The 23596-nt window shown below is 37.8% G+C and overlaps 1 protein-coding gene across 3 annotated transcripts in view; it reads left to right on the top strand.

Annotated features, from left to right (window-relative positions):
• tgfbr3 (transforming growth factor, beta receptor III) overlaps positions 1 to 23596 on the top strand; it is a 90832-nt gene that overhangs the window by 27146 nt on the left and 40090 nt on the right. For all 3 annotated transcript variants that reach the window (XM_024278443.2, XM_024278442.2, XM_024278440.2), the window contains one exon: positions 17202 to 17389. In XM_024278443.2, coding sequence (XP_024134211.1) covers positions 17202 to 17389 — 188 coding nt within the window. The remainder of the gene's footprint in view (positions 1 to 17201; positions 17390 to 23596) is intronic.

The raw sequence follows: 23596 nt of genomic DNA, 5'->3' as shown, positions 1-23596 counted from the left end.
TTTTCATAATTAATGTAGAACTGCTAAATGCCACGAACCACACATTTTTTTCCTTAAAAAAAGGCCACATGTAAATTTGCGATTAATCACGAGTTAACTCTAGAAATGCGATTAATTGCGATTAAAAATTTTAATCGCCTGACAGCTCTAGAAAAAACTGATTGAATTTCCATTATTTCACTGGAGCCGGTAGTAAGTCACTTTCTATGGGTGACAACAAACTAATTTGGTCCATTTTTTTATACACAGTCGATGGTTTTATTTTATGGATTTGTTATGACAATTACACACTCAGACAAAGCCATGTCTGCATAAAATGTGGCAGCTGACTCTAATATTATTAGGAATAATAAAATTTCAAATTTATTGGAATCATGCTTATTGTATTTTAAAAAAATGCCAGTTTGTATGACATTGTATCATCTTAAATTGTTGTATTCATCTACCGTACGTTAAAAGTAAGACAGGGCTGAAGTTGGTGCACGGTTTTTGGCTTCCACTTCGATGGTTAAGGGAGAATCTATATCACATTTGAGTGGGTTCTCCACAATATCTGTTGAACAAAGACACTTTAAACCGGCTGCAAATATTTTATAGAGGATGAAGATGGACTTTATCCCTCAAAAAGTTAAGAGAAACTGAAAGCTGAAAATACAGAACCATGAAAACAATATCTGACATTACAGTGGATCGTGGCCGCAAAAAGGTTGGGGACCACAGTATTATACAGCAAAAAATAAGTTAAAAGTGAGATAATTAAAACAGACGAACATAACTGGAAAAGGAGTATACTTAAGTTGGGGGGGGGGTTGCATTGAACACCTATGCTTATTTGAGTTAGAGTTGAAGTTTTCAAAGAAATTAAATCCCTTAAGAGCAACGCCCACATGGAAATTTACAGCATTCATAAGAGGCATTATTCAGGTAATACCAGACGTATTCATTTGAGGTGAGACTCAATAAAAAATGCCATTGCTTAGGATTATTTTTAAAAAAAAGGTAGATTCATTGAAACAATTTATTTTAATGTTTTAGTCCTAGTGTTTTTTTATTCAATGCATGTATTTTTTTAAGCTTTAAAGGAAGGCAAACTACTTATTTCTGTCTGCCTTTTTATTGTTCCACTGGCAGACGAGACTCATTGTGATGCCAGGGGTGGTTGTAGCATTTTTTTCTCCCCACAGTTGAAGAAAAGGTTTGTCTCCATTCCTAATGTTTTCTTGGGTCCATCGTGAGTCAGGGCGGCCAGAATGCATTGTGCAATCATTGTAACATGAGAGTAGGGGTAGTCAGGGGGGCGAGGAGGAGAGAGGCAGGCGAGGGAAGACTGATCTAATGCGACACACTCCACACACAGACAGTGTGCCAAACCGACAAGGTCCCTTCCAGCACGCGAAACCAGATGTTGGCCTGTGATTCATGCTGTGGAGCTAAAACGGCAGAGCACTGAGGCAGCACAGCACTAGACATAGCGGTTGGGATGTTTACATAGCAACGGGAGTCCTGGCTGTGTCTAATTACAGGTCTGCTCTCCCCCATGGCGCAGCCTTTATCTGAACACTGTTGTCAAGTAGGAGGCAGGCTTTCTGACCCTAACTGTTTACAGCTTTTGCTGACCAAACCCCAACATTATCTAGTTGGATTAAGAAGCATATGTAAATTGAATCAATAAATATTTATTTCGTTTTAATGAGTTCCTCTTTTTATACAAAAACTCAAAAATACGTGCAGTAGACCCACAAATAGAAGTTTGAAGAATCTTCGTCTCCCTTTAAAACGATTGTAATGCAAAACGGAAGGAGCAACCAAACTGCTGGCCTCTTCACGTTCCCCCTCCATAGTTCCACTACGCAGACGTGTAAATAATTTTGGTCAGAGGCAGTAATAAAAGACAGCTGGGATGATTGTATGCTTTCCATTGTGTTTCATCACAGTCTTGTGGAAAAAAGAAAGCAGAACCAAGTTTGTGGGGAGTTGTGTGTAATGTGACTTTATTGAAGGAAGTAATAAAAGAAAAAGAAGAACTTTAGATAGATAGTAGTTAGACTAGTGAAAGTGGTTCTTGAATAGTCAGGAAGATGAGCACTTCCTATAACCAGTCCACACATCCTATAGTAAACAAACCATCACATAAAAGGGCTTGTTTTTAATATACAAACATAAAGGTTTTATATTTTCCAAAAGGGTTAAATCCCGATAAAGATTGATCTCATCTTTGCCTTTGCCACATGCCCCTTTACGGGGGTTGTCCCCTATGGGTGCTGTGGGGTTTTTGGGCTGTCTGGGTCCGTGGAGTGTCGTAGACTGGTGCAGCTGCATCTCGAAGGGAGCACAGGTGTGTCCTGAGCAGCCACCTCAAAGGACATCATGAATACTGAATGTACAATTGTCACGTGTGGTAAGTGTAGTATGAAGTATTTGTAAGGCTAAAGTAATTTGTATGTACAAGACCAGGGGTGTCCAAAGTCAGTCCTCGAGGGCCTTTATCCTACATGTTTTCCAACCTGCCATTGAAGCTCCCTATTGGCCAAACACACCTGATCCAGGTAATCAGCAGCAGATAATTCAGGGTTTTCTGGAAAACCAATTGGAGGCCAGCCATGGAGGACTGACTTTGGACACCCCTGAACAGTGCAGAGTTTGGCGGGTAAAAAAAGGAAAAAAAGTGCCAGAGTCACATACATTCGCCCTTACTTATACCTTGCTTGTTGCTCAAGTGTTCGTTATGACTTGTTGCCTGCAACATGCCCATAGGGGAAAAAAAAGTGTGTGAATATTTTCGTTCTACAGTTTTTTTCAGAAATATTCTTTCAGGTTTATTTGTTGTCTGCTTTTCTAATGGCTCTTTTCAGTCAAAACTGTGCAGTTAAACTTTCCCTCTCAGCTCTTTGGTATGTGCTAAACCCCAATGATGTGCATCTTTCTGACAAGTCTTTCAATGTCTTTTATGGCCCTTTTTTTCATCAGACTGAAGAGGACCAGTGGAATGCAGACTTTTTCTGTCTTGACCTTTCTCTCTACTTTGCCTCCTTCTTCTTCTTTACTGGCACAAAGACGCAGTATTGTTCCAGGCTATGCTTTTTTGATTATAGTAACTTACTGTTTTATCAAGGCACCCATTATGTGATGGAAGCAATACTGTTTTTGTTAAGTCGCATAAAATGACATTTTTTTTTGGCTTTAATATGACTGATAAGTCTTAAATTGCCCCTTTCTATTGCCAAGCTGCATCTTATTAAAAAACATAAGAACTTCGAAGGTAGATAGAAAAAAAGGGCATTTAACTCGTCTTATTAAAAAGACAAAATGATTGTTTTTGTTTTGTATGTGTTTGTAAAGCAGGAAGTGTTTTCTATAAAAAGTCCTCAGTTGTAAGCAAATCATATTTACAGGAAACACAGATAATAGAGAAAAATGTAGTACCATATCTTTTTTTTAGACTTGTCTTGTAGGGGTTTGTTTGAAAACTTCCCCTTCCTCCAGAAGAACTTCAAGGTAAACGATACGGCATAAGTTTTCCCAAGTGCTGTTCATTGTAGAGTTCCTCGAGGTCAGATGATCAAAAACAAATGAAAAAGTGCTAATATCAAAGTGAATGGGACACATTATACCAAAGACCCCCCACCCCCCACCCCCCCGCTTTCAACCAGCTGAGCCTGGAAATTAAATGTAAAGACCAGGCATATATGGGGCCGTTTTGCTCTGTTTTTAAGTCACACCGGGGAATGTTTTAGAAGCAGAGAGATGTTCATTTGAAAAAAATCCAAAGGTCAAAAGTTTGCTTTTAGGAATCCGCATGAGGCATTTTATTTTGAAAGTCGAGAAGATTCATACTTTTGAACCTCTTAGAAGACTTAAAGTTTGTTCAGTCTTTTTTTTATTATTCTGTTGTGGCTTGAGCAAGCTTTGTGTCTCTCTTTAGTTTTGGTGTATTGGTTAGAATGACTCCTGTGCACAGTGGCATTTGCTCTGCCCTGCAAACCAAACCTCAACCTCGTCTGATAATATCTAGACTTTTACTTTGAATAGGAGGTTTAACCCTTTTAAAAGTCATTTCATTCTTGTGGCACTACGCTTCACTAGCGTGACGCTTGTTTACAAGAGTAAGTTTTCACAGTCTGACTGGAAAATACAATGGTTTGGGTATTTTCTAACCAGCTAGTTAGAGATATATTAAAAAAAAAGGAGTCTTTAAGTGAATGATTTCAGATCCACGGATTACGAAAAGTGAGCAAAACAACAGCTCACTTTTTGTAATTAGGAGTGGTTTACAAAAAAAGTTTTCAAATATCTGTTGAGTAAACTTGCTGTAGTAATGAGGTACTTGGGAGAGTTTGCAGGACTGACTGGTTTTTCTGTAATGCTCCCTTTTTTTTCGTCAGAACTTCTTTACCGTCCCTACATGCTTTTCATTTTGTTCTAAAGTTGTTGTTTACCAGATTTTTATAAAATCTGCATCTTTTTTCATTTTAATAAACAGTTTTACATGATAAATCTTGTTGGTGAACGATTGTCGATCATTCTTGAAATCTCTGAAGAATCAAAAGTGCCTTTACAAATGCAATGTTCCCTCGTTCATTGTAGTAGGTATGCTCTGAATATAACCTGCAATAGCTGGAGTTTGTGAAGTAGTTGTCTTTCCTTTTTGCAAAAGTTTCAGATGTTTTATGATTGTCTCACCAGAAACCAACACTTTTCTCAAACAAACATTTTTTTACACTTTTTGCTCATGTTTAAACACTCCCATAGTTTAAGCCTTTGTTGATAAATGAGTTCACTGTTATAGAAGGAAAATCCAATCTGCTAGGAATCAATTATTTATGTAAATTTAGCTAAATTTAGCTGTACAAGTATGGAGAAGACTGATTCACAACAGTCTACAGCCAACAAAGATGAAGAACACAATCCACTGTAGAAAAGAATAGAGCAAGCAAAATTACATACAAAGAAAATCACAAAATGGCAAGACAGCAAACAAAGAACCTTGATAAAGTGAAGAAAAACTTAAATTTAAAAATAAATTCTAGAATTTTTCTGTTTATTCTGTTTTGAGACTGCAAAAGTTCACCTTTTGTATTCTCGCTGTTTCACTGATTTTTTTTTTTCCTCTACAATTTTGCATGCTTTATTTTTTACAGTGCACTGCTTTCTGTATCCTGATTGGCTGTTGTCAATTAATCTCTTCCATGCCATGTCTCCTGTACATTCTATAATCCTAGACTTATTTATTATTTATTTATTTTTTTAAAGTTTGAAATTTGAGAGTATAAAAAATATATAAAAGTGCTAACATTTTCATGTCTGTCTGAGAAAAGTGTATAAAGTGTTTAGTGAGGGGTTTTACATCCTTGAAACATCCTAAGTTTGTTGATTTCACCTATTGCAGGTTATCTTTTCAATGTAAGCCACGCGATAAACGGGAGACCACTATGAACATATTCTAAAAATAGTCCTTCATAGCATAACATCTCCCTTACATAAAAAGAAGATTCAGTGAAATTATAGTCCATATGTTGTTTTTTCAAAACCTTTCCAGGTGGTTAAATCATGGTGATAAACGTGCTCAAAAGTGTTTTGGTTACTGCGAGTTACATGCAGAATATGTGGGATATTTGTCGTCAGATGCCACACTTGGGCTGGGAATTTACGACTTCCCTAATAGAGTGTGAGCTTACCCCTGCTCACGGCTTCATCCTGCTCCAGCTTCCTTTACTTCTGCTCTAAATTTTGCAGCGATAAAGCATTTTTGTAGCTTTGCCAGTAAAGTGAACTTGCACAACCTTTATGAAAAGCTTTACTCGCTTCCTGCCGTGATGGCTTGAGGTTCTGGGGTGGATGGGCTAATGTCAACACTGCAGAGCTCCAGACTTTTTTAAGTCCAAAGCCCCCTGAGGAAATCACAAGTGGGTAGAATATTACGTTCACTAAACTGATTTGCGTCCATGGGAATTGGACTTTGTAGTTTAAAAAAAAGAAGAGAGCAGAGGATCTTTGTAATCCCGTTCTTCACGTGGGAACTGGCACATCTTGGTCGAGAGCAGATAACATTGAAGTGTGTTGCTTGGCCTTTATAAAGCTTTTGTATTGCTAAATAAACATTGTTTATTCAGTTTTATTTTACCCGCCTTATTGCTTTCTTTTCCTCATTGTTTTTCTCATATTGAAAGTGTGTTTTTCCTTGTTATCTTCCGCTGTGGTGACTTTGTGTTTCATCTGAAGAAACTCAATCATACCATCTCGAGGAGTACTGGGAATCAAACATGAGCACGCACACATGGGAAGGTTCTGTTTGTTTGTCTTGGGAAATGGCTTTGTGGGAATGTCAGTTTTGTCACTATCTGGCACAGATGCTGACGTCACTTCCTGTACCCTTGCTTTGGCACTGTGCCCCACTGCAGACGTGCATTTGCTGAAAACACAGGCGCGTATCATTTGTGTGATAGTGGAGGACTGCAGAGATAAATGCATCTCACCACAAGGGCTCTGCTTTTCTGGAGGGCTGCTATGTATAAATCTCATGTGACAGTTTTATAATCCAGATAAAGGAAGATATTACAGTATAAAGTAGGGAAAATGTTATTCATTTGAGTAGAAATGTTTCCGTTTTAACTCGAGGTTGATTAAAGGAACAGTTACATTTCTCAGTTTTTATTTTCTCATTAGTTTGAATGCAGTTTTTTGGTAACATTAGCTGCCAGATGTCTTGACCTGATATGAACATTTTCGCTTTTTTGCGGTGGTTTTATTTTGTGGGGAATGTGTGTAGTGAACATAGTAAACATTGCAGCAAATTCCTAATGAATTCCCTCTTTTTGTATCAAAACTATAATTACATGGCTTTAAACATTTTGACTTTATTAGATATTAGTTGAGAGACAAACACAAATGGACCCACTGGGCTTTATAGCTTACAAGACATCTGAAGACTAAATGATAAAGTATCTTCTGGGCTTTAATTACAGGGATAGTTATAGCTATAATTATTACTGTAAGTACATCTTATAAATCAAGTTGACATGTTGTGATGTAGATCATGTGAACCTTTTTGTTATAGCATAAATACGTATTGTGTTTAGATAATAATTAGAACAGTAATCACCTAAATGACCCTGAAAAGTTAACATAACCTATAATGTTATAACAAAGCAACCTAATTATATAAGCAGACAGATATAAGCTTTAATACGCAGCTAGGAGTCAGTTTCCAACATAATAATACATCACCAGTTGTTGCCAGTGTTTTATCTTTCCAGGCTCTTCCTCTACTGAGCCACAAACAAGGAAAGTAAACAGAGATACCAAAGATTAGTGATGAAAACGGTTTGAAATGGAAAAATAAGAAGACCTAAAAACCAAAGGATTTCAAGTCTTATAAAAGATGGAGGTGGAGCAGTTGTGTTGAAACAAGGACACAGTCAGGTAGATTTTAGATTTCAGTAAAAGTAAAAGGGATGCAAAGGAAAACACTCACTGCTTCAAGTGAAATGCAGGCTTTTGTATTTTTCTAGGATCTACAGGAAGAAGGCAGATTAAACAAAAGGTTGCATGGTTACGTTAATATTTTTTTGCTGCCATATTCACTTTAATGCATCTACTATTCTGATGCCAAATAGTCTATGGCACTGCCTTTAAAATATGTTTTTTTTTTAATGAGTTTTTTTTTAAACTCTATGCACAACTTAACTTTTTAACAACCCAGTCCAAATAAAAAAAAAACAAAGCATTTTTTTTCCATTTCCAACTGGCTTGGCTTGGTAATGTTTTTAAAATGTGCTCTTCCATTTGATTGATCAGGCAGTTTAAGAGTTAATTTTGCACTTTAAATAACCAAACTTTATCACATCGGTTTAGAAACTGAACAATGACCGGCTTTCATATTTAAAGAATGTGTCTGAAAGAGATATTAGTGATAAAAACATCGCGCTACGATCCAAAAGCAAGCTGCCAAGAGCGATGAAGAGTGTCAAGACGGGACAAGAGAACTGTTTTAAAGCATGCAGATGTGCTTGCACTGTTGAAACCAAAGCATGAAAATACAGAACTCTTGTTCAACCACAGCTTTTTGGGGATTACCTGAGATGGATTGATGAAACCACAGTAAAGCTCTCGAGAAATCTTATCATCGCTTTGTTTATAAAGCAATTAAGTGAAGCTCAAAAGAAAAGAACAAACTATCTGTTGCAAAAGATGAAAATTTTTTAAAATGTTGTACGATTGAGACTGTGTTTCTCAGATGTTTAAAAAATTAATTAAAAGAAGCCCAAGATTGTAATGTTAGTTTTGGAAGGAATTGCGGTGTGCCCATCTGATGAACTGGTGAACTGTCCAGGGTGTACCCAGCTCTCACCTGACAGGAGCTGGGATAGGCTCCAGCAACTCCAAATGGGAAAAAGCAGATGTAGAAAATGGATGGATGGAAATGCAGTGCTTAAATTAAGAGATAATTCATAGAAGAGGCATTTTGAGAGTATTGTTTAAAATGTAAACTAGCATGACTGACATAAAAAGGCAGTGAAACTACATTGTACTGTATAACTAACTATAAAAAAAACTATTTAGAAAATAACACCTGATTTAAACCTTTAAAAACAACGGAACAAAATAGCTACAAAAGTGTTGGAAAAACGAATTATGCCTAAGGTAGTTGTAATCTGGGATCATTTAGTGTTTTAGACGCCTCATTTTTTTCACAAAGCAACTTAAGCTAAAAACAATGCCACCCAACACTACAGTACCAGCCTAACAATTAGACTCTTTGTTGAGTAAAAGAAATGGTGAGAGTTTGACATTCATATCATTTAAATGACATCATTTAAGGAGCAACATTTTCCCACATTCCCATGTGTTTTTGCAACTCGTTCTCAATGCAGTGGTTCTTAGCAGGTAAAGTTGTAACACCATCCATTAGATTCCTGTCACCTAAACTTTTGACATTTTCTGTAAATCTTAAATAATAACAATAACCGTTTAAAACAAACTTGTATTCCTCTAAATAAACATTCATAAAAGGTTGAGATGAAACGCTTACGTAATTCTTTCCTCCAAGGCAACACACACGTCTGTTATGTGTCACACCCTTGAAAAAGCTTGGCTCAAATTATTGTAGCTTCCTGCTAAATCCTGTCTGTGTGTACGCTGGAAGGCAGAGAAAGCAGGAGGGTGAAAGTCACCGTACGTGTGGGTGTCACATTTTTTGTGCCCAAACTTGTCACAATTGAAGCCAAAACCACAAAGTTGTGTTTTGGTGTTATTTTTGTGTCAGATTTGTTTTCTCTACATGTGCCAAAATGTAATTGGAAATCATGTTTGTCTACCCGAAATAAATACTGTTTGATAAGAAACATATACTTTGTGGTCTTATACATGTAGTTAAAGTTGTTTATTTTTAACACAAAATTAAAAAATATATAATTTTCAAATTCTGATGGCCATACTTACATACTTCGTATAGTAAATAGATGTTACTACTTAAAAAATACACTGAAAAACAGTTTTACAGTCAACACTTGCGCTTCGTTTTTGAGGCTATTTGAAAACAAAATTTACTGGAGCCAAATCAGTTCACAAGATGGCCACTTGGTGTTTTCTAAAGCAAACAAGACTTAAACCAGTGGGTAAAGATTTAAAAACGTAAAAATAAAACAGGAAAAAAAAAAACAATCAAATGGGTGTGTAGTAAAAGTTAAGTAGTTTTCGGTTAAACTGCATATGGATACGTTTTACAGGATCTGGACTAAGTGGACGGAATATGTAAAACACGTTGATGCTTTTATTTTGCAAAGAAGATGGAAGGAAAAAAAAAAGTCCTTATTTTTGCACTGGAGTATAAAAATATGTTAATACATATTTCAGTAACTTGGCTACCCTTCTATGCACACCCAAGTTTTTGTTGTTCTTATTAAAAAAAAAAAAAGATGAAGCAAAGCAACAACTTCTGTATCTCAACGTGTTCGTTGTCAATATGCTTTGTCAATAAAACTTGAATTTAAAAAAAAAAAGGAGGTCTCCAGTTACAATGCAGTAGTCTGTGTCAAGAAAGCATTTAGAAAAATCAAATAGAAAAAGTGGACGACGTTTTTTAAATCTAAATGGCACACAAACAAAACACATGACTGTTAAATCCTCAGCTCCATAAAAGCCTTGTGACAAAAGAGTATTTACCCAATTTTAGAAAGTAAAAAAAGGTAAAATGCCAAGAATGTTTTACTATAGACTTTAATTTTCAGAAAATCCAGGGTTTGGTGACAACATTGGTAAAAGCTATAGAACTGGAAAAAATGTCTTCAATGGAACAATTCCAATCAATAGGTCTTACATAAACAACAAGTTGAGGTGGCAATTGGTTATGTATTTGCTTAACACCTAAAGTCAAAAAGTTTTGAAAACCTAAAGTATCCACTTTTTTTAGTTCGAAGTGTTAAAGTCCTACAAACAGCTTGAAAAAGTGAGTTGTGAACTGCCGTAGGTTTAAAATAAAGGAAGATCATTTGAAACTTTAGTGTATTTCAGACTTTGCAAAACATTTCTTTCGGGGGAATGTGAAATAGATTATCAATTTATAAAGTTGTGTAAATGTAAAAGAGTTTGAAGTCTTAAAGATACTCCAACAAGTGTTCCAACTTTTCTTGATAACTTGCAATCTTCTCTAAAAGCTCTTCTGGAACACACTGTGGTACCCTCATAAGCTTTAGCTAAACAGTACTGTACAGTAGAAAGAGTGGTATGGAAGAGAGACACACCATCATTACTCTGGGAAGTATGTACTGTATATGCCTTTCTTACAGACAAATTTCAAATAAAGTCAAGGTGGCAGTGCGTACAGCTTCTTTTGCCATTAAAAGGTGCTCAGAAATTGGGGGAAGCTGACAGGAAGAGGTCTACCAGACCTTAAGTCACAAGTGAATCAGAAGGCAAATTTCTGAGAGTTAACACCTGCATCATGATGGGCAGACGGCAACTTCCAACACCGCTTTAATGTGGTCGTCGTAAGCCAGTTTCAGTTTTAACTTGAAGGTGAGGGGTTGACGAGACAAGTTGAAGCAAAAATGTCATTGCTAAGACACCAGTATAAGACCGGGGACAAACAATATATGAAGTGGCCAGCACAGTCTTCAGACTTAAACCCCTTTGAGTTGGTTGGGTTGAGCTGGACAGAAAAGTATAAGCAAGACAAGCTTCTGCAAAAGTTTCCACGAATGCCTCACAGTTATGGGAACTACTGCAAAAGACTTCCAATCAACTTTACTAAAAGATGCTTTTTTTCCCGTAGAAAGAATGCAGCAGCCATGCTCAGCTGTTATATTTACAAAAGGTCATAAATTAAAAATTTCGAATGCATATCAGTGGATAAAAGGATTCTTGGACTTAATTTTGTTATTCCGGTTACTTATTTGTTTCTTTTCAAAGACTTTTCAACTAATGCATTTCGTTAAAAAAAATGATATGTGAGAGTTTTAAACTATGGGTAAAATTATCTTTTTTTAAATTTTCTATAATTAGCAGGTTAATTTCTTTGCTATTTTAAAATAGCATAGAGTTTTTTTAATTTGAAAATGCTACAAGTCAATTTGAAGCTTTCATAGTTACATTAAGCAGATGGGATATTACATTGGTTTTTCCTTTGGCTGTAGTTGGATTTCTTGGTTGTCTTGTGCAGTGGAGTCAGCATGAAGCAAGACATAAATGGGGGTGATGTTTACAATTCATCCAAATGTATTGTATAAAATGATGAAGTCAGGTTGCCTTTGCAGACATTTAAGGGAGAATGGGTTTGTCTTAATAGGTCAGAATATTCAACAGTAGAACTCAAAAGTGGAGTTTTTTTGCAATAAGTTCAGTCGTAAAATTTCTATGCTACTAAATATTCCTCTGTCAAGTGTCGGAGGTAACGAAGCGATGGAAAGATGAGTGAGTTTGGTCTAGAAGAACTGCACAGAATTCTGATTTCAGCTCTACAGATCATTTTTGGATTAAATTAGAGAACACAGTTCATCTGACATCAGTTTCTGACCTTGCAAACACTCTTCTAAAAGAATTGCCAAACTTTGCCAATACCCCAGTTCTTTACCTTAAAGCAGCATTTTCAGAGGAATAGACACAGCTATAGAAACAAATGAAGTCGTAATGAAGCCTTTTATATATCTGTTTGTTCACTGTGGTATTCTACGTCTGTTTGCGTAGATAAAGCTTAAATGCCCAGAAACACTGCCTGGGATTATGATATGTAGCATATGTAGAACAGGGTTGCTCCATTTTTCAAGTCCCACTGACCATATCTCAGAAATGACCACATCGACTTGGGCTGATGTCCATTTAACTAAACGTATAAAATCTCTTATCCTTCTGGTGGACATGATCTAATTTCTGGTTATAGACGTGACTCAGCCACTGGTGTGCAAATTCACCTTCCAATGGCATTAGAGTTTCAGTGGTAAATGTTTGGTGTGATCATACTGATTGACCATTGGCATTGGTTGTATCTTGACCGCAGTGCAGTCATGTCTAGTGTGTCTGAGCCTGAATTCGCTATTAGAGTGACTTTCAAAAAGGCTTTCGGTTGATTTGAAGAAAATATTGCATGTTATGCTGTTTGTGTGTTATCATACTCCTAGAAATATTTTTTTCCTGTTTTGATAGACTTTATTATAATATTTGAACAGTTTGTTAGTTAATAATAAGACACTAATGGTTGATAATATGTGTTATATTTCAAGACAAAAAAAAGCTAACAAAAAAGTCAGTGTACTTCTCCCAATAAAAGGAAAGGACTGGTGTCAAAAATGATCTCTGGCTTTTGTAACAGCCTATCATGAACGTACTGGACAGAATGGAAAGAGAAAACAATAACTATGCGGTCAATAACCCTATTTCCCCTGACTGTACCCCACAGCTGAGGCACTGGGGGTCAGTTGGGGAGAATTTAACATTTCTATCTGTCTGTCACTTGGGCTTTAATTGTTTCCACATGTTCCACTAGAAAACTCTTGGCCGTCTTTCTCAATGTTTAGTGTGATGCATTTAAAATGTGAGTGGGCCTCAACTGGCATGAAATGCAAGGTCTGACCCTGGGGAAAATGCCTATCCAAACACTTTATCAGAGAAAATGCAGTTCTTTACTGGAAGGGTACTGTGTGGTGTTGAGCTTGAAACTGCAACTTGTTTTTTACTATTGTTGTTGAGACGCCTCATGTGTTTAATGTGGGTCACACGAATGCTAAAGGAAGTACAGTGTACAGTATAGCACGTTCTCGGGCTGCGCTTCAGCCGAGATCTTGTGACTGATAAAGAGGATGTTGCAATTTACAACAGAAAGGTGATGCAGATGGAGATTGCTTATGAACTATGAGCGGAAGGCACAACGAAGCAGTTATGAGGTTCATCAATACCATGACCCAAGGTAAACAAGTACTTTCAAATGTCAAGATTGCTGATTTCGGAATTGTAATCATGAAGAGTGAAGTTATAGAAGGCAAAAAACAAAAAACAACTGAACTTGTGTTTATTTGGTGCTGCCATTATTCAGAAAAGATTTATGAAAGAAGGGTAGCGACTGAAATAATATTAGGGAAAAAAAATCATAATAAATAAAGCTTTTTCTTAAGTAATGAGAATTTTTATTGAAAAAAAATGGCGGCTGGGTGGCTCAGTGGGCTAGGTGAAGGGCTTACACGCAGGAGCCCTGGGTTCGATTCCCACAGTTGTCCACTGATCTCCATCCAGATTGGGTCCTTAGGCAAGACCCTTGACGCTGCTGCCTAACTGGTCCCTGTGCCCCTCAAGTACAGGGTTGTGTCAGGAAGGGCATCCGGCGTAAAAACTCTGCCAAATCACTGATGCGAAACAGTGGGTGCTGTTACGCTGTGGTGACCCTGAAAGGGATAAGACGAAAGTGAACTACGATGAGAATTTTTATTGAACAGACAATTGCCAACATATACTTTTATAAGTGATTGCAGCTATACAGTCTCAAGAGACCATGCGTTTCTTGTGCCTAGAGATTTACTGCAGTCATCTGTGACTATGGAGTCCTATTTGGGAGTAGATGGTTGTAGATATCACAGCTGTAAGACAAGTTCAAGTGAGGTTCTGGGTGGAAAGGTCTTTCCCAGTGTTTCATCTAAGTCCCTTTGCGTCACTTTTTTATGAGAGTGAGCGTTCATTCTCTTGGAACTTAACTGGATACCAAGCTGCCATTGAAGACGGTAACGTGTGGTATCTTCCCAAGTTTCTGGATTGATATTAAAAGAGTTTAAGTCACATCCCAATAGTGGAGCAAGAGGCGACTGTGAGATTGCACCAGCTAACCTCTGCGTGCTCGTTGTTGAAGAAGAAAACGACGAAAAAATTCAATAGGAATTTAGTCCTTTTAATGAAAAGTTGGATCAGAGTCGCACAGAGTACTCTGGATCGTTGCCATGATAGACAAAACCCTGTAAAATGGGCTTCACAAATATAGTCCTTGAGTCATGTGTGGCTTCAGGCCAGTGTTTGTCAGGACAGGAGAACCCCCCTTGCCCTTTAATACCTTAAATGGTCGTCTTCACCAAACTTATGACTTGACTGGTCAGTGTCCGTGTCCCTGCTCCTGCCAGTAAGGTAATGTATTGGTTTATTTTTCAGCGGAAAAGTACTGATTAGGTACATGTAGCTTCCTCTAACTGGTTTCAACTGGCCTGGGGCTCCATGTGGGTTTAGTTTCGCTTAGTGTATTAATTTATTCGGACAGCATACAAATACATTAAGCTTAATGAGCAAAACTGTTTGCACCAGATTTTAGCTTAATGGCTAATTTTCATCTGTAGTCCCTTTACAAAACAATAAATTATGGCGAAACATTTGGGTTAATGTAGCAATGCATTTATAAATGTGTTAATAGCAAAGTATCTAAGTGTAACACAGTATAAAAGTATTCAAACAAATCTTAATTTAGTATAAAAATCCATCAAGACCCCTTGCTCTTTTGCCAGATGATATTTTGCCATACAAAATGTCCTTTGGAAACAGCCATCGTCCAGGCGCCTATGTCCCAGCCAACGGAGGTGCCTCTGCCCTGTGAGAGAGTGCATGGTTTTTGGATGATTTGCTCACCTGTTGGAGTAATAAAACATCCATCCATCCATCCATCCATCCATTTTCCTGACTGCTCCCTCCCTTTCGGGGTCGCGGGGGTGCCGGAGCCTATCCCGGCTACTGATGGGCGAAGGCGGGGTACACCCTGGACAGGTCGCCAGTCTGTCGCAGGGCCTCAATCACACACACATACACTCTCACATTCACACCTAGGGGCAATTTAGAGTCATCAATTAACCTATGAAGCATGTTTTTGGACGGTGGGAGGAAGCCGGAGTCCCCGGTGAAAACCCACGCATGCACGGGGAGAACATGCAAACTCCACACAGAAAGGTCCCAGCCGGGAGTCGAACCGGGGCCTTCTCGCTGTGAGGCGAGAGTGCTAACCACTGCGAGTAATAAAACAGTGAAATTTATTTTTAAGTAACAACAAAGTATAAAATATTTAGAGATTAAAACAGCCACTTTAACACTAAATCAACTGGAAAATGTAGCTGTTGTGTGACAAAAGTCATTTAAAGTCTTTTTTTTTTTTAATAAATCTTAATAGATTGACTCAATTCCCACTAAATAACTCTGTAGTTAACTTACTATGAAAGGATAATCAGACAATTTCCTAATGATCAAACAAACAGCACATGCTGTATTGTATATATTTTTTTTAACCTAGAATTTCAGCTGGATGACCAAAGATCACTGCCCCACAGCTGGAGGGTGGGGTGGGAGGGGTTGTGTGATTCAGTTCCAAAGAAAAAAAAAAAAGATAGTTTTATAATTTTAATTCAAAATGCCTTGATAATTGTTATTTTATTTTAGATGGCAACTCTTTTTTTATTTAATTCAAATGATCCACTTTAAATAGCCTTTCTTTATTATTAGAACACTGTAGTCACAGTTTGAAACCACAGCAACATGTTGTGCTTTGTCAGCTCGTTTAGCTCCTGAGAACTCAGGATGTCTTCAAGTTGTTTATGGTGTGGAGTTGGACAGCTACTCTCGTGCTTGTTTGTGCAGATTGTAAGCATTTGTTGTGGCTGTACTCATAGCTGAGGGAAGTGAGCAGCCCACACTTTTTCCTTTTTTAAGATAGCAAAGTTGGTTGTGGAGGAATTTCTGAGTTGTGGAACAGTCTCAGATGGTTACTGCCAAAATAACACTGGAAAAGGACTCTGCTGGAGGTTGTCTCATATCACTTTGTGCTGACGCCCAGCAAAACAAACGTTTGCAGTCTTTTATTTTTTCAGTTATTTTTGTAACCCAGCGGTTTTTTATGAAAAGAAGACAATTTGATATTTTACTGGCAATTATATAACACCACCGAGGGACAAAACATGGCCCTTTATTTTTACTATGTTAGAGCAAATTGAATAATAACAGTCTCAAGTTAAGATGCTAGTCAGAAATATAATATGCCAAAATGTTTGATGCTTAAACATTTCGTATAAAACAAAGACCTGTTCTGTGAAACATGAGCAGATCGTCCACTCTGGTTTCCAAGAGAATTTCTCTGCTATTGGGTCTATAAAATTTGATTGTATCTTATAGCAACCGAATTCAAACGAAACATGTTCCACCAGCCTTCATTCTCACAGTACTCCATGGAAACGCTCTCATTAGAGACAGTTGCTGTTATCCAGCTCATTGCTCAACAACAAAATTTTTGAGGCTGAACCAGAAACTCAAATAGCTTGACAGAAAATGAATCAAACTCCTTCTCAGCACCAACTTAACTAAACAAGGAGTGGGGAGCTCCAGGAGTGGTGAGCTCTCCTGCAGGTAGAGGGTGGAACTGCAAGTACACCACACCCTTAGCAGACTGTCTCTTTACTCTAACACCCTTTTCTTCTAGTTATAGAAGCTTGTAAATAAATCTATAGGAAACAACATCTCAAGGTAGTATTAATTTTTGAATTGCATCACCATAAGAGTGTTATATGGAAAATACTTTTATTCCAACTAAAAAAACAAACAAGCAAGGATGTACACGTTTCAAATGGTGAAATGGGGTTTATGCAAAATGCGTTTTTGTTTCAATGTCTCTTCACAACCATGTGAACTTTTGCTGTCAAATTTAGTTTGTGAATAATTGCTGAGATGGCTAACTCTGTCTCCTTTTCTTTGCTGTGCTGCAGGGTCTTTGTCACACAGCCTATGTGAAGTGCAGCCTGTGGGGACGGGACATCCCGTGCAAGCAATCCAGATAAACTTCACTGCATTGTCAGGATGTGCAAGCAGGGGCACTGCCAGCCTGCCTCAGGAGGTTCACATCATCAACCTGAGAGGACACGCACCAGAAGGAGCAGGCAACACTTCAGTGAAGGTGAGTCATCCTTCCTGACATCCATTTTTTTATTTTAGTCACTATTTCTAAAACTCCGTCTTTAAGGAAAGGGAAAAAGGGAAGAAAACACACCTTTGGTATTGAAATGTAAAGTTTTACAGCTTTTCTAAAGTCACTCATTTAGATACATTGTAATGTACTCCTGACATTTCCTCTTCCTCATTAGGTTGAAAAAAAGCAAAATTCTTGTTTTTTTAATTCAGTTTTTTAGCGCATATATTCCCATACATGATAACATTATAATAGGAATGGCATAAGTAACACACATTTTACAAGCTAAATGAACTTATAAACCTATCTAACTTAATGAATACATTTAGGAATTGTTTTTACGGTTTTTAAAACTTGGAAATAGTTTATCTAAGTTTAGCAGATCACCTTAAACGGACGGCAGATCTTCTTTTCCTTGATGTCAGTTGTGAAACCACTCCTTGGCTGCAAGTTCACAGCTTTTTCTGCAGAGCATGACACATAGCACAGACATGAATCACAAGCTTAGGCTTTCTAAAATTGCATTCACCACTATGTGCAAATCATGTAAAGACTTGCTGATGAATATTGGTAAAGTTTCTAAAAGTCAAGTATGAAGAAAAAGCGAATAAAGTACCTTAACACATGAAAATGAAATACTTCTCAACTTAAGAAGCTCTGGTTGTTTTTATTGTGAATACAACAAAACAAATTTGTGTTTTGCTGTGTGAAGTGTTGCAACAGCTCTCTTGAGGGCTTTTATGTTCTGAAGAGAGGAAGTGTGGAACACCAAGCTTAACTTTGATATGCTGGTTTTTGGCAGAAAAATGCAAAAATGTATAAAAGAATTACTAAGTGAATAGTTGAGGTTGTGTTTGAATGTCAATGCTTTTCTCACACCCGTGTGTGGGAAACTTCTCTGCATATGAACCAGGAACCAGATCAGCTCATTTCTTTGGTGCTTTAGCCCCCACAGTCCAACCAACGAGGCTAAGCTGGTGGCATTGAGCCTTGTTTTTTTTTCTTCTTTTTTAACTTTTGTGTGACTAAATATTAAAACCAAATCCTAAGTCAGCTGAAGTGCCCAGTCTGACACCAACATCCAATTTGTCCATGGAGCTAACGGTGATCAGCTAAAAACCTTCATTTTAGATCCACAATACAGTTTATCTTCCACTGTGTCCTGTCTTCCATAAACTCGTGTTCAAACAGGGGTTCCTTACTTTAGACGCAGGGCTCCTTTAAGACCCACCCTCCACCCCCAGTCGCACAAGTGTATTTGTGTTGTGAACCAGTGTAGCAATGGCTAGAGATACTAAGAGCAGAAATATGGTATGTGCATCATTCGTTGAAAACGTTTGGATGTTGTTTGTTTGAGAAACACAGACACACTGCCAAAGAACGGCTCTAGGATGACGTCAAGAAACATGCGGCGGCAGGCGGAGCCTCAGGAATTGAGTCGTTATACTTCGGGGTAGGAAAAAAACTCGCAGAAATAACCAATATTTCATAAATAATTTGTTTTTTTGTGTTCCAAAGGTAACATATGATCATATACTGTATATGGATATAGTTTACTCTGAAAGACGTAAGAAAATCAAAGTATGACCCCTTTAAGGAAGCTGCACAACGCATGCTCTCCCTTTAAGATGCAGCCGCACCTGTGTACGACCCTCCAGGCGTTTGGACAGCCCAAAAACCCGCAGCACCCATGCCCACAGATTAACCTATGTACGGTGGATGTTACTGAGGCTTTAGAAAGAAGGATTCATGTGTTTTGTTTGGATTTTGTTTTGTTTTTAGGTATCTCTGTGGACATAGAAGTTTTTGGGGGGTATTGTGTTCTTTGAAAATATGTGGTAGATTCACATCGCTGGCTTTACCAAGAAAGAATAACAAGAAAGAATAACCTTTGGGTGACTGTCAAAAGTAAATGATATGTTTCTGGTCAGTGGCTTAACCTCTTTACCGTCTTTTGGAACTAAAAAATACATTAATTTTGAGAAAACACATTTTAATTATTTACTCTACATTAATCATTATTTCCACAATTATAATAATCCTGAAATAAAGTTATGAATCCAACAGAAATAGTTGGTCGTTAAAACCTGATGCACCTAAAGCTGATGCAGATTCAATGCAGCCCTGTGAAGACAGAGGAAGATGTGAGAAACCAAAAACCACAAAGAAGAGCTAAAGGCTGCTGTGAGACCAACATGGCCTCCATAAAAGCTTAGCAGAGCTACATACTCGTTCCCTGCATGCAGTGCCACAGTGCTGCAGTAAATCATGCATGGAGGTCCTCTGGATAAACATAGTCACAATTTTGGTAAATGAAATATTTATATTTTCTAACACACTTAGAACACTGTTTTTATTGGCTACAAGTTATGATCAAAGCTGACGCCAATAAACTTTACTAAAAAACACTGTGCAGTCAATATCAGTTTCAGTTTTTAAATGAAATTACGAAATAGACCACATTTCTGATCATTTTCTAATTAACTGGTGTCACAGGTCAAATTACAGTTGTCATAAGTCCTAAAGTTTGTTTTCCATCTTGCAATATGCCTGTGCTTTCTTTGGCACGCAGAGCTTTTGTTTACTCTAAGCCAGCAGAGAGCTCTGTTCAGTGTGACTCCTGATTAAATGAAGGTTTTATTCCTTACCTCTCTTTATTGGAGAGGAAGTAGTGCCTGAGCCACAGTGCAAATTGTTTTTGGACTTCTTGAATGATAGTCTACAGAACAAGGGATGCCTGTGGCTGAACTGTAGTTCTTCACTCGAAGCCCTTGAGGGGAACACGACGTGCCTCGCATGCTGTAAATTGTCTGCACAGCTAAGCTTGACCAGGTATGGGAATCAAGTCTATAGCAAGCTAGGTTCACAGACTTATATGGACATGGGAGATCACACGGTCAGTTTCAGGCACCTTTAGGTGTACATGCACAGTGTTACATGCATCCTGCAGCTGCAGTTTGTGGGGCCTGCTTCGTGTCTCTTTCACATTCATGTGTGAAAGTTACAGCTTTGCAGCGAAGATGTGAAAGTAATCAAGGGTTTCCCGCATACACTATTCTTAACCCACAGACCCAAAGCTGCTATGCACAGGATAGAGAGCATAGGTTGTGTGATTAAATTAGTTTAAAGTATAGAGTATGAGAAAAAAATATACAAGTACAATTAATTATCTAGTAATTTATGGTGTAATATAAATATCTATAAAATAAAAATAAAATTTAGCTTAAAGTATAAAAGGGGTTTATATAAATATACACCTCCTGTGTCTGAAGATTCATAGCCACCTATTGCAACAGTAAAATGTGTCCAACACAAGAGGCCCTCAGTTCTCATCTGTTTGGACAGAACAAGTAAAAAAAGGGCTGAGTTTGGGTTATTCTAAATTTCAGAAGTAGATTAAGCGTTTCAAAGTTTCTTTATTTGCAATGCTTTATTTTTGAGGCATCTAACTGAAGAATATTGATTTTTGTTCATTCAATCTGTAAAAAAAAAGCCCAGTAAATGATTATTGAAACCAACACATACACATTATAGATATCAGTAACTGGCAGTTTTTATTTTTTACTTGTATTACTTGCATTTTGTTACTGCCCACAGAGAGAATTTTGCTTTCTAAAGGCAGAAGAAGTTGTTGATAATGTCAAAATTACTATCTTGTTTCATCATTGATGCTTTGCAACTGAGCAAAATTTTCTTAAAACTCCACCTATAGTTCTTTATTTTGATATTTTTTATTCCTCATGCTTAATAGGGTAACAAACTTTATTCTAGTTTGTTTTGCCACCTCTTAAACCAGCTGGACTGGACATTTTCGATCCAGTGAGTTTTTTATGTGCATTTAAAAAATGATTGATCTAGTAGTCTTCATCACTTCTAATCCACATGAGGCCCTGCAGGGGGAGTGTCAAGCCAGGTTTGGTAGACAGTGTCCTGCAGAGGTGAAGTACACTAGTAGTAAAAATGCAAGAGAAGGCAAAATTTGGTAATTTACTGAATGTTTCTCATATTTAAAAAAAAACTGAGATAAATTATTCTTCAAAAGGGATTTATGAAGAAATTAGGTTAGAGGGAGAGTCTGTGCTCCAGACTGTTTTCTCAGATTTTTGCACATTGTGCATACAACCCAAAAACCATGTGCATCATTACTTCAGAGCTTTCTCTTAAACTGCTGTTGAGCAATGCAGAACAATTCAAAGTAGAAGTAGAAGGCAAACCAAGCGTATCTTAAATCACTTCTATTTCAAACATCAAAGCCTGGCTCCTAATCAGGGTGAGGCAGAGCGCATGATTGCTTTATCAGCTGGAATTCACAGATATCTGTAAGTGACTGGTTAGAGGAGCACTCCATGCACAAACAACTAAATAGGACCTTAAGGGTGCATGCCACTGAATATATAGCCGGCAATTATTTGCATTGCTACCCAGAGAGTTATATAAAAGGCTGAAACATTGAAATGTTGTAATCCAATTCAACTCCCGAAAACACCTTGAAGGAGGAGGATGAAATGTAAGTTGTTCACTTTAGTCTGTTTTCCTGACCTTTCTCATTCTGGTTATGTTCTCCAGATTGCGATCCACTCGCCCTGTCTCACTGAGATTTCTTTTTCAGAGTGCAGACTGATCGTAATCGCTGCCGTGAAGAAAGGCTCTGAGGTTCCATCCTTGTGTTCTTTAAATATGTGGGTTGCGCTGATAAGAGCCATCAAAAAGCACTGGTCCACTGCTTCCACGTCACCAAGCTGCTTTCCTCTGCTCCTCCTGTCTTTGTATGTCTTCAGTGATCCAGAAAGAATCAAGATCCAGGCAGACATGGCGCACACACAAATCCACACATCAGATTTGATGAGAATGTTTGGTCTTTAACAAATCTTTGTTGATTCCTCAAAAAAGGAAAAAAAATAAAAATCCCCTTTCTAGTTGTCTCTTCGTTAAATAACTGTACATGAGCCAATAATTCCTTTCTAAAAGATGAAAGCTGGTCATTATGGGTCATGTTTACTTTCCCAGACAGATTTTTGTTTTCTGTAAGGGAAAGTGTGTTCCAAGATTAGTTGTTTTTTTCCACCTAATTAAAGGATGTTTTGCTTAGCTTTTTTAGGGGGAATGGCACAGGCTCATTGGGCACTTAATTAGCTCTGTCAATAAAGGAAACTCCCTTTTCCTGGGAGGACACTGGAGATACAGAGCACACACTGTACGGCTGGCTACTGTTTACTGCTCAGGCTGCAGTATGTGGCAATGTAAATGTCATGTGGACATGTCAATGCATGTATTTTTTGTTTTAGCAGTGCAATTCTTCAATGTATTTTGGACCTGTTGAGCAATAGAAGTATTTATCTGTTGCTGTAGTGAGGCTGATTTAACTAATTTGGTTAAACTTAATCTTGACTCTTTTTGGTTTAGAATTATTTTTCGACTAATATTTTCATTGCTTACACTGTCTGACACCTCTGAAAGTGTGCTCAGCGATGGTCGTGCCTATTCTGCTACAGCTGTCGTCCCCTGGGAGGAGTTTAATTTCAGTAACGCGATAGGCCTGAACAAGTCTCTATCAGTGGTTGCTGGCAAACATGTACTTTAGCTGTAATGGACCCAGGGCCCCCTAAATTCCTTTGCCAGCTTCTGATAATCAATCAGTCGTGTCCCTGTTGTGGATGCCACTCCCATAGGGTTCTGTGTGTGCCGCTGCTTACTCCACAGACAGTCTAAAGCCACCCGATCCTTTCAAGGAGCACAAATGCTACTTTGATGCCTCTCATTTCTGCACCTTTGCTCTCCACGCTCACCAAATCTGCTGCCAACCCCACCATCCTCAGTAAACTTCATGAAGACAGCTCTGAGGACTGAGATGAAACCCAGCTGGGTTTTTTGGGGGCTCTTATTAGGGTTCACATTGCACAACATTTTTTGGACGTCTACATTTTTTTCTATTCTATTCTTGATTTAAAAAATAAAAAGCCATTCCCGTAAATATCAAAACTTTTCTCTCCTCTTGGCACATGACTCTTCTAGAAATGTGCTGATATATGTTTGCAGGTGACTCATGTCTTCTGGAAAAGCTTATGTCTGGGTTTGAAATTCCTTCCCTTTTTACAACTTTCTCTCTCACTCTTATTTTTCTTCGGCCTCCCTCGACCATTTCTCAAAGCCAGAACCCAAAAGTCAGGCCAGGTATGATTTTATCTGGGTTGTTAT

The sequence above is a fragment of the Oryzias melastigma genome, linkage group LG4 (assembly GCF_002922805.2).
Source record: "Oryzias melastigma strain HK-1 linkage group LG4, ASM292280v2, whole genome shotgun sequence".
Classification (NCBI taxonomy): domain Eukaryota; kingdom Metazoa; phylum Chordata; class Actinopteri; order Beloniformes; family Adrianichthyidae; genus Oryzias; species Oryzias melastigma.
This window is presented reverse-complemented; position numbering and strand designations above follow the sequence as displayed.